The 15,453-nt window shown below is 34.5% G+C and overlaps 1 protein-coding gene across 3 annotated transcripts; it reads left to right on the forward strand.

Moving 5' to 3' along the window:
• Nucleotides 1–1,793: 1,793 nt before the first annotated feature.
• On the forward strand, nt 1,794–5,467 carry LOC104233295 (uncharacterized). Of its 3 annotated transcripts, none has more exons than XM_009786682.2 (6): nt 1,794–2,063; nt 2,782–2,895; nt 2,975–3,087; nt 3,155–3,294; nt 3,825–3,906; nt 5,053–5,467. In XM_009786682.2, the coding sequence occupies exons 2-6, from the start codon at nt 2,856–2,858 to the stop codon at nt 5,164–5,166; spliced, it is 489 nt and encodes a 162-aa protein (XP_009784984.1). In that variant the 5' UTR covers nt 1,794–2,063; nt 2,782–2,855; the 3' UTR covers nt 5,167–5,467. The 3 variants fall into 3 exon arrangements, with proteins under 3 accessions (XP_009784984.1, XP_009784985.1, XP_009784986.1); XM_009786683.2 differs by having other exon boundaries at nt 1,802–1,993; XM_009786684.2 differs by having other exon boundaries at nt 1,827–1,926.
• The last annotated feature ends 9,986 nt before the right edge of the window (nt 5,468–15,453 follow it).

Below are 15,453 nucleotides of genomic sequence, written 5' to 3' on the forward strand. Positions count from 1 at the left end.
ACTCTTATCAGACTACCACAGCAATAGTTCCACAAGTAGTATAATGCTACACTCTCTCGCAATGGTCTTCTCTGTGGTGACGTATTCAGCATATGCTTAAAACGCTACAGGTTTGAAGGTCTCATGCTGCTCGAGTTTGGCCAATCTTGTATTGTCGAGCATAGCCTTATGCCAGAAGCAAATAAATATAAGGAGCACCATTCGAAGGAGTTTATATGCCTCCCGTGCAGGCAAAGGCAGAAGTATCGATATTGAAGTCAACAAAACTGAAAGTTCTTTGGAGAAAGAGGCTGGATTTGGCAGGAATCTCCTGGAAGAAATATTTAGTTTTAGAAACACAAAATGCAGTGGATTTTTCTGCTGAGCCTATAGAATCAGCTGGTAAGTGCTTTCAATTGTAAATGAGACACATAGCTACTTTTTCTATTTCAACCAAATGGATTTTTACTTAATCATGTTTTACACTTTAGATTATGATTATAAATTAATTAGGTACCTGTTGTCTACATTTTTAAAAGGTACTGACACATGTTTTACACTCTCAATTTTATTCTTTTTTAATATACTTTCTTAAAAGGAATAGTTGGCTCATTCTACTTATATGATGCATCGTGGTAAATGCAATGGGCAGTGGGGATATTAGAAAAATACTTATTATAGTTTCTCCGCGAAATCAAATAAAACAGGTTGTTATACATTGCTTGATTTTTCCTATGTATCCTTCGTCTGCCAAGCTTTTATCGACTGACAAGACAGAAGTTTCTATTAACATCATTGTACAATAATTGATATTATATTTTAAAAGTTTAAACTATCTTTAACAGATGGAATAGTCAAAAGCACCTTTATATATCATGTTTACACTCACATAAGTAAAGCTTTGACATTTTCATTAATCATTAGTAGGCTAAGTATTACCTGAATAGGCACTAAAAACCGTTACATGTTTGTTGTGGTATTCTTTTAGTACAAGGTTAATAGTGGTAAATGATGGCCATCTTCAGAATCTTACCTTACATGAAAGTAATTCATAAAAGCACAGTTCATCAAAGAAGCACATGAGAGATCAAAATACTATGTCCTTTGTTCCTAGCATAACTGAGTGTGTTGATTAGCAAAGGAATGAGAGCTTAGCACTTTTGTGCAAAATCTGAACCTTAAAGCATTAATTGTCAACTGTGTTATGTGATATGATTTATGTAGTACTTATATATGTTCAAACTCAAAAGATGTTTGGAAGCAAAATTCTGCTCTATGTTGTCCTTTACCCATCATTTAATTTGGCAGATGTCTATTGTGTTTCTCCACTTCTTTGTTTGAGATATGAGCAGTGATAATTGATTATTACTTCAGAACTTTGTACGTATTTTTTGTAAAAATCACAAAGAAGGAGGTTTAAAAAGGCTAAACACAACACTGTGTGTCGAAATGTAAACAATGTGATAATTTAGCATCTAATAGTATGATGTTGCTATGAATGCAGAGGATGTACCATTTGTCAATCTTACATCCATGAAAGGATATTCTTGTTCCAAAATAGATGTAAATAATATGTTGCAATTACCATACAATGTTGTCGGATATTTTTATCATCTGTAATTTTGTTTCTTATAAGAAAAAGTCAAATAAAAATAATAATAGTTGTCATCCCCACCTTCTATTATATAGAAGAGCTTGAGTTTCGACATGTCTACTTAGCTGTCTTTTTCATTTTGTTCAAGGGCAATTTGGACCTTTAACAACATCTAAGGAAACGTGTGCTTTAATCCCATAATTGGACCTCCACCGCATCAGTTCTTCTGTGGTTTTTGTCTTGTGTGTAATTTGAGCTTAACCCAAAGCACGAACAGACTCTTGCAATTCATTCTTTGTTACTTTCCCTTTCCTTCATCTCTCTGTGTTCTATTGCTTCTTGGCCAGACTAAAGTAATTTGACTTTTGATTCAAATTTCTCCATTTTGAATCCAGCTTCTCTGTGGCATGTGCTGTATATGTATGTCTATGACCTTTTTTCAGTTTTTCCTTTGTTTGGTGAACCATTTGAGCTTGGTAATGGGACTTTGGTAGGTATTTGTTAGTTTTTTATTTTTTCCTGTTTTTGGGATTTCTTTCTTGCTGGATTTTATATATGCATTCAGTAGTTGTATCTTATTTGATGTTTGAAAATAGCTACATAGATGCATATTTGTGATATATTGTTATTTCTGGTGTTAGTTGTATAAGATTGTTCTGAGAGTAAATGGGTTCTTTGAGGATGAACTTAGTTGTAAAATTGTGATTCGAGAGTAAAAGGGTTCTTTAAGGATGAACTTAGCAGTAAAATTGTGATTCTCTGAGATAATTGATATTAGAATCTTTCTGCTTATTGAGTTTTTTATCTTCTTTTGCGTATTCCACATGTGAATGTAATTATTGTCCTATAGTATTAATGGAACATAAAAGGTTTTTGGTGCAGTCAAGGCGTTTGATGATATGACTGAAACAAGTGAATTTTTTAATCCTTTTTCAGTTACCATAGGTATTCTACAATATACACATCCATCATCCACCAAGCTTATGGTATTTATGAGAACAAGAAAAAAAATGTCATAAATAGGTGAAATTTCTTTACTAAAAGAGCTAGACTTGAAGCTAGAGTAATTAACTTAGCATCAAATTTGTGCGGACTGTCCTTTTAATTCATCACAATTGATTACTAACTGTACTTTTTATGTGTATAAGTACCATTAGTAGGTCACGTTTGATGTCAGATGATTCATTGATGCAACCCCTTTTTTGCAGCCTCGTAAAATTATTCTGAGATTTTTGTCGAGTGCAAGTTAACGGTTGTCCTGACATTGTGATAGATCACTGAGATGATCACTATTTCCAGCTGGCATTTGGATTTAGTTCCAGGTTCCGTTATCCGTCACATCCGTGTAGTTTGGCTCTGTGACTTCAATTAATCTGACATAACTTTGTGAAATTACTTTAGGTGTCTTCTGCCCCAAAATTGGTGGAGTCCGTCCGAGACTACCATCTCGTATCATGAGTTACAAGAGGAGCACATTCAAAAGTCACCATTGCAATCATCTTGTGTCTAGAAAGGTTTATTTCGTTTTTCTTCTTTTGTAATGATAAATACATCTTTAACTTGGATTTTCGGAATTAGCAGGTGCCTGGTAGAAGCGTTACACATTTATCTCTAGCTGGTCATTCTGTCAAATGTGCTTCATTTGTCGAAAGAAACTATCAATCTAGTGTCAATAACGATGAAGATCCATTTCTGATAAACACTATGAAGCAAGCTATAAGGTACGTTAATCACAGAGGATCCAATACATATTATACTTGTGTGTGAAAACTAGAGCATCAGCATAACACATCTTCGGCAAGTGCATAACTGTAGAGGTAGGCGAGAGAGAAGATATCAACTTACCTAGCCTAAAGACCTTTTCTTTCGCCCAATATTTACTTTCTGGAGGTACAAGCTCCTCAATTCCCTTTATCAAATTAGTTATTTCTTCAATTTCCTCCAGAAATAGGTGTTGATATCTTGTTTATATGAGATTTCCTTTTCAAGAAGGTCTATATTGGTTTTGATGACTTCATCGCGTTGGTTGACTCGTGAATCAACATTGCACATCTGGATCTGATGACTTGTTTGAAATTTTACTAGCTTCTCCAATAATTTCTCCTTCGCTTTGATATCCATTTTTTCAATAATTAACTTTCGTGGATATTTTGAGATCCTTTAATAATTTGAATTTTAAAAGTTTTGCTAGATAAAATGTTTTAGATGATGTATCGATAATGTTCTGAAGTTCCATTTTTTAATGGCTCAGGGCTGTAAAATCGATACTACTATTTCTGGTTGAGCAGCCAAGTCAGCTGAAGTACATAGAATGGCCTGGATTTCAAAGCACGGTTAGTGTGTATAACCTTTTCTTTCTATTTGGTAATTGTCATTTCCCTTCTGTTGCAATATGTGGCCAATACTAGGTGCTGATAATGTGAGCAAAGCTCCACATTGTATTTGGCTTGTTACTCTAGTGTGCTCAACTCTTGTTGTCAAGACAAAATAACAAATGCTAATAAATAGTTAATGGTCTTTATAGCGCTACCTAGGGGTGTCAATGGTTCGGTTCAGCTGGTTATTTTTAAAAATTTATATCATACCACTTTTTTGGTTACTCCGTTGTGTATAACCAAATTTAGGCTTTTCGAAACCGTCCCAATCATCTCGGTTCCTCCTCGGTATCGATATGGCTTGGTTAGTTTTCAGTACTGTTTTGGTTACTCCATTGTCTATGGCCTAAATGCTCTTGTTTCAGGTTGGAAAAACAAAAAGTAAAGACAATTATAAAATAGTGAAGATTGATTTCCATTATCAATTAAGTATAAAAAGTTAACAATGCCTTGGTTTTGAGCCACATATTGACATGTGCTATGAAAACTAGTTCGAGTTGGTGACTCTCAGACAAAACTACAGAAGAAGTAATTTGATTGCTACTTTTGTCAATATCTTTCTGCTGGTTTTCCATTCTGAGACAAACCTGTTGCAGCATTGGTGTTTTTCCACTCTTGTGAAGGGAGATAATGCCATCTGCTTGTGCATTTAACCCCTTGAATTGAACCATTATGCCGGTAGTTTTAGAAAATTTTCCTTTCTCTCGAGTTAAGTTTCTCATTTCATTTGTTGCACTATGCATATTGCTTGTACAGTGTCTTAATATCCAAGTTTACCTGAAAATAGCTGGAGCTAGCTTTTCAAATAGAAGAATATTTGGATAACTGTGGCGCCTTTGAAGTATCTGCACGGTTGCTCTAACTGTTGCTATATTTTGAATTTCTGATGCTATGTAACAATTCTTCCATTTTTGTCTAATGAAGTGAAAACATTTATTTACCCAAAATATTTTGTTCTTGAGAGTCTGTATCTATGCTAAATACAATGTTGAGTTGCACTGATTGGATTGACTTAGATATTAAGCATAGTTCCAAGGAATGTTGTTTCTTTATCTTTGATATCAGTACATGCAGTAAAACTAATCTTTTCTCCACTTTTTGCAGCTGAAGACTGCAACACTGGCACTTGTTCTAGTTGGGTTGTTTATCATTGCTTTATCGTCGATTGATTCTGCCTTGTCTTACATGTTGGCTCTATTTTTGCGGAGAACAGCATGACTCTGGATATATAAGCCTAATTTCCTGGCTTCAAACAATCTTGATGTTTAGACATTTCCTTCTAAAATCGAGGAAATAAAGTCATATCATGAGGTTGACGAACTAAATGACTAAAAGCCTGAGAACTTCAAGGTTTAAGGGCAATTGAACTGCTCCATTGGGTCTTCAATCTGTATGCATTTTGCAAAATATTTTATAAATGTAGCTATATTGAAGTTACTCATTTGTCAACAATGAGTATTGTTGCTATAACTACAATAGTTCATTTTCTTTTTGATCATATATATGGTTCTAGAAGTAACAGTCGGAATTCCTTTTTATTTTCTCCCTATCTTTTTTCTCCTCCTCCCCCTCCCCCCAAACTTTAGTCTTTATCGTACTCCGAATCTTTAATTACTAATTATTAAGGTAAAACAATTTCTTGAAGTTAACCGTGGTTAATTTGAAGAGAATGAAGGCATAAGCTAAGATAGTTCATGCGATCCGATGTTTTGGCCAAATTGCAAATACTTGATGGTTTGCATGACAGAATTTGACACTTTTTGCTAAAAGGTGAGTGATTAGATCTTCATAAATCTTTTTATTATTAATTATTTATTTATTTTTTATTTGAAATTGAGCGGTAGTTCTTGTAACCATAGTCTTTTATGATAGATAAAAAAATTATCGATATTTAACTCTGAAATGAATAATTTTAAGAAATAATGAAATCTTTCTTTCATTTTTGGCTAAGAAGCTAGATGATCTTTAATAGCTTGACAAAATAAATAAATTTATGAACTTTACAAGGACAAAATTTATGAAGCTATTTCCGTGGAAGAGGCTTCCCCTTTTAGGGTAGAACTTAAACTATAGAGTTAGTATCAGTATAGTAACGGTGCTTTTGATACCTGATAGGGTGTTATTGACTAACCACATAGGTTTCTTCTTCATTAATTTTTACATGTGCTTAGATACCAAGTCACAAAATTTATAGGCAGTAACTTGCTCCTCTGCTTTAGCCACTTTCTTAATATCAACAAATAGACACGCTAAAGCAGCATTAGCAGCAGTTTCCATTTGAACATGAAACTCGACCACCCATAATTTTTATTTAAATCATACATAGATCTTTTTACAATTTAAGCTTCAGGAGAAGCCTCCTCTCACACCATTAGATGTTGGTCTAACTAGCTAGATATTGTATTAGCATATACTATATTATTCGTTCTTTCTTATTGCCCTTCACCTAAAAGTTTATATAATTTGCTTGGACTTTACTTTTAAGTTTGTATTTCATTTAAATATTTGGTGTGAAATTATATGTGGTGGATTGATACAACATCTTAGCATATTTGGCACGGACGAATTCACTTGACCAATTGGTTAGGTCATAATTGTTTGGTTTGTTCTACTTTTAGTACAGTACATGAAATGCACAAGGAGCATATGGTTCATGTGTATTTTTAAATGTATCACATTTATGCTATCGTTTAACATATATGTCTTATGAACACGCTTCTGCTCAGTGTCTTGGCAGTCATAAATTTTTATTTATTCAGGGGGTTAAATTTTAACTCTAAGATACCCTTTCATTGACGGATGATTCTTTTTTGTCAGTCTTCCTTAAGATAACGTAATTTAAATTAAACGGTTGATATAAGAGTTACTTACTATTGCAGGAGGCTTATGGTGTTTTTATCATATTACATATCCACAAATTTCCTGAAGTTACTACATTCTTACCTTGCTCAATCAGTTCAAGCAAGTAAAAACACTTATTAAGACCAAGTGACCATCAAAGCATATAATTTGATGTGTGAAGGAGTCATTACCTATTTTTCTGGTCTTATCTATGGTAACTTTATCATGCAGTAATTGTAGCTACTTACTAGCAGAAGGTATTTCAAAAACTAAGTCATGAACAAATAGTGCCTTTAGTCTATCATTTTGTATGGTTTACCTTCGTGAATTTAATTTTATTGAGGAAGCAAGATTCATTTGTTCCTGAATGCAAATTCTGAATATGTATGCTCTGAATAGTAGGTGGTCTTTAATGTTTGTCACTATTTACTAAGGATGGAACTGTGCTTCTGTATTAGTGAAAGTATGGTTGTTCCTGGGTACGTATTCCTATTTAGGGTTTAAAATTGTAGATGCAACTATATAAACTCAGCTATATCAGTATTTGAAATGTTGGACAAACCTCATCTAGTAACTGATTATTGGTAAAATTTCAAACAAGTCATCAGATCCAGATGTGCAATGTTGATTCACGAGTCAACCAACGCGATGAAGTCATCAAAACCAATATAGACCTTCTTGAAAAGGAAATCTCATATAAACAAGATATCAACACCTATTTCTGGAGGAAACTGAAGAAATAACTAATTTGATAAAGGGATTTGAGGAGCTTGTACCTCCAGAAAGTAAATATTGGGCGAAAGAAAAGGTCTTTAGGCTAGGTAAGTTGATATCTTCTCTCTCGTCTACCTCTACAGTTATGCACTTGCCGAAGATGTGTTATGCTGATGCTCTAGTTTTCACACACAAGTATAATATGTATTGGATCCTCTGTGATTAACGTACCTTATAGCTAGAACGTTAAACCGGTTAGAAGAAATTGTTCAACTGGACTAAGAAAGATAATCTTGGTTGCAAGGAAATGGCCTTAGAAGTCACCAGCTTGATCAAAAGCAAACCTGTGTGCCTCTTGCATAGAAGCGTTATTGCAGGACACGAATAAAGCTTCCTTCATTGCTGCTAATCGTTCTTCACTGGAAATGAATTGCTCATAAACTAAGCCCCTTTATTCGCTACTTATAGGTACGTCAACCTGTTGGATATGACACTGACTTGGCAAAAATGTAGGAATGAGAAACCAAAAAGAAAGAAAAGAAAGACATAGTACATGATGCTGACACTTTTCCAATTTTTACGATGTTGCTTGTGTTTTGAATTATATGTCATGTGAGCACAACTCATGGTAGTTCTTATCAAAACTAGTCATGCTTCTCCTCTTTCTCAAAAGAACTTTCAGTTTTGTTGACTTCAATATCGATACTTCTGCCTTTGCCTGCACGGGAGGCATATAAAATCATAAGAATTTTACTGCCATGGTTCTCCTGTCAAATTTTGTGCGACATTGGAAATCAACTTGTGCAAACTGGTCGAAAGACCGAAGGAGAGAGCTGAATGCAGAAATGCCACTTTCAGAAGGCTCCATTCGGATCAACATTCTTAATTACTCTGGGGTGCTTCAAATTAAATCTTCACTTTTTACACAACCTTTGATTGTTTGACTATTTGTATAAAATAGTTGCTCTCGACTTGAATATTTGTGTTAATAAAAAGAAAACTTAGACGTGTGGCAAATGCGTGTCTTTAAAGCCATATCATTGATTCGTCGCTTATGTGTCTATATACTTGCAGTTTAAAGACGTCCTCTGATTTTATTGATAAGGTATAGATGTCCTCTGATTTATGTATTCGGTGTTTGTTTTTCCAGTCTCCTAATGGGTACATGACCTAGATTTCCCTCTCTTACGGCGTGAAAGAGATATTGATCACCTAAATGCAGAGATATAGATTTTGCAGCAGATAAACTTGAGGAGTAAACAAATGAAAACTCAGAGAAGATGCCTACAGTTAGAGGAAGTTGCTAGAAAAATGCAAAAGATGGAGCAATTTCTAGAGGAAGGTGAAATAGGTAAAATGACATGCTCTGGAAGATATATGTGGTATCTTGTAGTAATGTAGAGAAGTTTAAACTCGAATTTGTGGTAGCATGGAGCAAACACGTTTTAATACGTAAAACACCTCTTGAACTTAGCTTAACTTCTAAAAGGGATTATTACCTGGGTTCTATTTGCTTTCTCGGTGGGGGAAAAAACAGACTTTTACCAATTATCAAAACCCCAAATATTCCCCCAATTTCATCCACGAAAGCCCTAACTTTGAAATTTCCCGATATTGTCTGAGTTGAAACCAATTGGAACAAAAAAAGGAGAAACAACACATAGAAAATAACAAAAATGATATTAAAGACTCTTGAGGATATGCTCTGTGCGTGTGTGATCGAGATTGGAGCGTCTTGGGATCAGTTTTGCCATTGGTGGAGTTTGCTTACAACAACAACTATCAATCCAGCATTTAGATGGCACCGTATGAGGCTTTATATGGTAGGCGGTGCAGATATCTGGTGGGTTGGGTTGAGCCGGGTGAGGCCAGATTGTTGGGCACAGACCTGGTTCAGGATGCTTTGGAGAAGGTTAAGGTGATTCAGGATAGACTCCGCACAGCTCAGTCCAGACAGAAGAGTTACGCGGACCGGAAGGTTCGCGATGTTTTCTATATGGTTGGAGAATGGGTTTTGCTACGGGTTTTGCCTATGAAGGGCGTTATGAGATTCGGGAAGAAAGGGAAGTTGAGTCCGAGGTTTATTGGCCCAAAAATCATAGGGAAAATTGATTAAAATCGTACCTGCAAATAGAAGGAATTTGAGGAAGACAGAGAAGTGGAGAAGCAATCCAGAATTTGAAAGTTTTTTTACACACAAAGAAATAGGGTGAAAACCTAATATGCTCCGTAGAACACACGTGCACTCATTTAAAACTTGGGCTCAATTAAAACCTGCACGTAGCATTTTGTATAGAAAAATATATAAAAAAAAATTAACATAATTATTCCAAGTTTAAAGTATTATACAACAACAAACCCAGTGTGTTCCCATAAATGGGTCTAGGGAGGATAGTGTGCATGCAGCCTTACCTCTACCTTATGAAGTTAGAAAGAACGTTTCTGATATACCTTCGGCTCAGAAAAAGCATATATTTAATATTATCAGGTAAAAAAAATCCATTATTTGAAGGGTCTTGAATGCTCAAGTGACTAGCTTTCTCATTGGAGTAAAGACTACAAGATCTTTGACCAAGAGACTAAATCCGTTGAAGGGACCTTGAGACTTGCATGTTGGATCATGCCAAAAGCATTTTCTACGACCTGTTGTACCAATCAACCTAAATAAAAATATGTTTGCATGTAAGTGTCATACTTAGCATTACATGTTTGTTTTTTCCTCTAACATATCGTCTAGGTTCGCAGCAATCGAACTCTTAAATCTTCAGATTGGGTAGGGAAAGAATGCCTCTCAATGACTACCAGCCTGTTATGAGATTGGAGAATCAAATGGCGCTTATGTAAGGCAAGGTGGTTTCAATTTAAAGTAGTGAAGTCTTGAGTTGGAAAAAATCAAAATTAGAACTCTTTGTCCCAAAATAGTAGATGATTATTAGAAAACTTCATTAATGTCGAGCACCAAGTAGTGTTTATAGTTGTGTTGTTGAATTAATTTGGGTGGTCACGGATTTTTCTTTTGTCCGGTGGACAGGATACAATGCAAACACGTTCCACCTGAAGACATTCGACCTAAACGTATGATGCTAGGAAACATCCTATAGTTATGCCTTCACAGCAACATCACTTTAGTAAGCCCCTTTTTTTGGATTCATATAGGTTATTTTAGTGTTGTCCTGTATCAGAAAATTTATTCAAAGGCAGCCAAAAGAAAGCTCCAACTACTTTTTTGCAGTTTATTTCTTGAGTTTAGAATATGACCAAGATTCTTATTCTTATCAAGACTTCTTTGTTGTTCTTGATATAATCAAGTCAAAAGAGTCCTACTAATCTTTTGAATTGTGGTAAATATAACTTGTATAAGTTTGTTTCATGTGTTCAAATATGGGTAACTGAGATAAAAAATCAAATTCTCTAATATTTATACTTTGTGGCTTGAAGCTAGTGCTACTATCTTAAAAAACTGAAAGTCGTAAAGAAATGAAAAGATAAGACCTTATTGTCAAGTGGTGCTGGTGCTTTTTACTACTATGGTTTCTTTCATTCTAATTCTACTCTATTTTTTCCGGTCATTTGGATGACTATTTGATGAATTGAGTAGTCATTTCTTAGGGACTCCCATGGAATGTGGGATAAATTTTTGTTGAAAACTAATACTATACAAGTTGTGCCATGAATTGTTATTTGAATATGACTTTTAAAAAATTGGCTAAACTTTAAATAATACATGTAAAAGCGGTTACTTGTGCAAATTCTACAAATTCAAACTAATAGGCCCACAATCCCTTCTTGGGTGGGCAATAGACAAAGCACCCAAATTCCAATATCCAACCCAATTCAGATTACAACCCGATTACAACCCGATTTAGCCTGACCAGGGAACTTCAGACAAAATTAGTGTTGTTGTTGCTTTTGTTCTTCCTCTTCTTGTAGACACTAGACGGTGATGCCCGTGCCAGCACGGGCCCGATATGACAAGAGCATTAAAGGCAGAGTTTGTCATTCAGTTACCAAATGTGAATGAAGCTGGTTGAACATTACGTTTATAGTGGGGCAGTAGTCTGTAAATAATTATTGATTGTCAATGAGGGGCAGCTCAACAGAACTGATGGCCTAAACCAAAATATATTAAAAAGACTCTGAAACGTCTTTTATAAAATTCATATAATATTGAGATACAAAAAAAAAACCTTCATGACTTTTGATATAGTGGTGAGAGCACAAATCATGATGTATGAGTTAGGCGCGCGTCATATGGTATTGAATTCTTCCCTTAAGTGAAAATGGTAAAGGGTTAGCCCATTATTCATCATATTTTGAACCTTGCGACATTTGCCTCGGGGATTTCTTAGTTAAAAAAGATGAGACACAAAAGAACTTGCTTTCTGGTGTGTGGATCAATCAAATGTGACAAAAAAATTAGTTAATTTAGAGAATTGGAATTGAAATTAGAAAGTAAAATCGTAAAAAGCATAAAAAAAGACTATACATAAATAAAGAAAAATAAAATTGATGAGAAGGTAGATATATATTACGTCTACCAAATGTTAAAAATCATTAAAATTTGAAATCATTATTAATAATTATATAAATATAAATTATGAAGTATATATTATATAATAATATAATACCAGTTTTTATTTTTGGGGCCTTAATTATTTGGGGGCCTAACCCTTGCCTTACCCTAGAGCCGCCCTTGCTCCCTCGGCTGCGAACTTGCTCCGGCGCTTTAAGTTCCCACGCTGTAATCCCTTTTTCAATAGAATTGTTTTATACTTCAAATTGTATATTGTATTCGCAATTATTATTAATCTGCCCCGTCCAAGTAGTCCCCTCAGCTCTATTAGTCCCGCCTTATTTAGCTGTTAAACGACGCTTTTACTACTAATTAAGTTGTTAATGACCGTTAATAATAGCATATAACTGTTAACAAGTTCTATTGGTGTATGATGTGAAGTTGTATAACATGTAACTGTTCGAATCATCCCTGATGTGTAGTATGAGTTCAAAAAGAGTTGTTTTATATCTCAAAACATTTCCATGCCATAATTCATCCAATTTGAGAAGGGGAGCCTTGGCGTAGCTGGTAAAGTTGTTGCCATGTGACCAGGAGGTCACGGGTTTGAGCCGTGGAAACATCCTCTTGCAGAAATGTAGGGTAAGGTTGCGTACAATATACCCTTGTGGTTTGGCCCTTCCACGGACCCTAAGTTTACTAAGGCGACTCGCAAATAATGTCATAAGTAAAAACTTTAAATTAAGACAGACATGAGATGGTGCTATTTCTATAGAACTTCTGATGCTTGTGCCCCAATTCTAACGGAAGAAGTAAATCTTTTCTATGCACTTTTATCGGCTACTAATAAGATAATTTCTTTAGCTTATTAGAAAGTTCAAACCAAGATCACATGTTAAGTTTCAACCTCAAAGGTCTTCTCACATGCTCCATATGAGAATAATAGGCTACTTAATTAACTGATTCATACCATTTGTTGCAGTATCTCAGTTCTTAATTAAACCTAATATACTATTATCTGAGTTCATTCACTGCTGCTGCTAACACCAAAAACTGTCATTCCACTCGTATGAGAGAACATAAAGAATCTTTTGGAAAGACCATGCAATATGATATGCGACAGCATGCAATATTTGAATAATTTATTATTTTTCCTTATGTCAGCCTTTTTATATAGATGGATTTGATTTCTGGAACCTTGACTTGATATCTCCTTTTCTAACATAAATGAGTAATCTAGCAAAGATTGATATGGGTATTCATTAAAATATGGCTGATAGTTTAGAAGCTCGATTCAGCTGTTTCACTAACAATGGCGAGCCATAACAAAGCTTAAGTTATTAAAAGTTAACTACATCAAAGAGAGAAATCCTAACGCCAAGGAGGGCATAAAAGTTCTCACTCTTACCAAAACTAAAGATATCATACTAAGCAAGACGTCGACTTTTATGTTTCTTCCACTAATAAGCAAAATCGAGCAAATGGTATCAAAAGCATTAAAGTAACAAGTTGGTCAAAAAGTTTACCTTCTGATCAGAAGACTACTGAATAACACAATCACAAGAACTGCAATAACAAGAGAATAAATTGAGGGCAAAATAGTATCAGCAATAGATAATTCCAACTAAAATAAAGGGTCAGAGTTAACAACCAGTTTGATCACACCGTCTCTAATGCTTACAGAAAAATAAGGCGACTCGCAAATAATGTCATAAGTAAAAACTTTAAATTAAGAACTTTTGACAAAATACAGTTTTGCCACTATCGTTATAATAAATAAAATTCAGTGATCATATTCACGTGCTGTGTCACTGTTTTACTTTCAATAAACTTACACCTAGCAATAAACGATTATTATTGAACAAAAAAGAAATAGCATAGCTGCAATTTCTGATTTCTGTTAATGAAAACAAAAAAAGCGAAAAAATAAGTATAGTTAATGGGTTATCCCATCTTATCTTGCTAAAGGCAGTGAGAAAAGAAAAATAGCACAAAACCAAACGTACAACAGAAGTCGAAAACACAAAGAGCGAAATCGCCAATACCTATACATATCTCTCAAGCAACAAATCCCAAAATCAAATAGCAAATGTAGAAATCATTAAATGAACAAATCAAATAAAAGCTAATGATTAGAGAAACAAAGAAGCTAAGCATAAAAAGCAGAAGCATAACAACAATCGAGCAAAACGGCTTTAGATCAAACTTGAATTTGAACTTAAAAAAAGGATTATAACCTAAATTTTATTTGTTGTTTCTTGACGCTACACTTTGACTATGGTGGGTTATGGTGGATTATTGTTAAACACTGCTCTTCAGTGCCACCATGCCGACAGGAATAAAGCAAGTGAAGAAACAGAATTTGTTTTCTTGATTTCAATTCATCTCCGGAAAAAAAAGTCCCAATTTCATCCATCAAACCCTAACTCGAAAATTTGTAATTAATTCACTCTGTTCTAACGAATTTGAAACAAAAAAGAAGGAGAAAGAGATAGAAAACAATAAAATTCATATTAAGTAATTAGAAAAGCACCTGCACAAGTTGAAGAGATGAGGAAGACGAAGATATCTGAAGCTCTGTAAATTGTGATGTACATAAATCGAATGAAACTCACACTCTGTAATGACGTAAACGCTACACGTCGTACTTGGGTAGATATAGAAAAGCGTATACAGATAAGCTCGATTGTTGTTATGCTTCTGCTTTTTATGCTTAGCTTCTTTGTTTCTCTAATCATTAGCTTTTACTTGATTTGTTCATTTAATGATTTCTCCATTTGCTATTTGATTTTGGGATTTGTTACTTGAGAGATATGTATAGGTATTGGCGATTTCGTTCTTTGCGTTTTCGACTTGGGTGGATTACGAAGGTTTGTTGATTAGGATATCTAAATTATATATAGTTTATCAAACAAAGTTGATGTGTAACGACTGCGGGAAGGAAACTTCATAGCATATGGAGAGTACTTTGTCAGACAAATGAATGGTTCACAGTTCTCATCTTTCAGATAACAGTATAAAATAAAATGAAATACTATATTTTAAGTGATATTCTTATATTTATCATAATAGCTTTCGGAATCTGATTCCAAAAGTTGAAGTAGGTCCGTAATTTTGAATATGACTTATGTGCAAAATTTGAGGTCATTCGGGCGTGGTTTGATAGGTTTCGGCATCGGTTATGGAAATTTGCAGCTTCGACATGCTTGCTTATGGGTAATTTAAGTTTTGTTTGAGGGCATATTAGACTTTTGAGCTTATCTGTATACGTGCCTTTTCCATATTTACCCAACTACTACGTGTAGCGTTTACGTTATTACAGAGGTGGGTTTTATTGGATTTGCGTACATCATCAGATATCTTCGTCTTCCTCATCTTTTCAACTTGTGCAGGTGCTTTTCTTATTACTTAATATGAATTTTATTGTTTTCTATCTC

The sequence above is a fragment of the Nicotiana sylvestris genome, chromosome 7 (genome assembly GCF_000393655.2).
Source record: "Nicotiana sylvestris chromosome 7, ASM39365v2, whole genome shotgun sequence".
In the NCBI taxonomy this organism is placed as follows: Eukaryota; Viridiplantae; Streptophyta; class Magnoliopsida; order Solanales; family Solanaceae; genus Nicotiana; species Nicotiana sylvestris.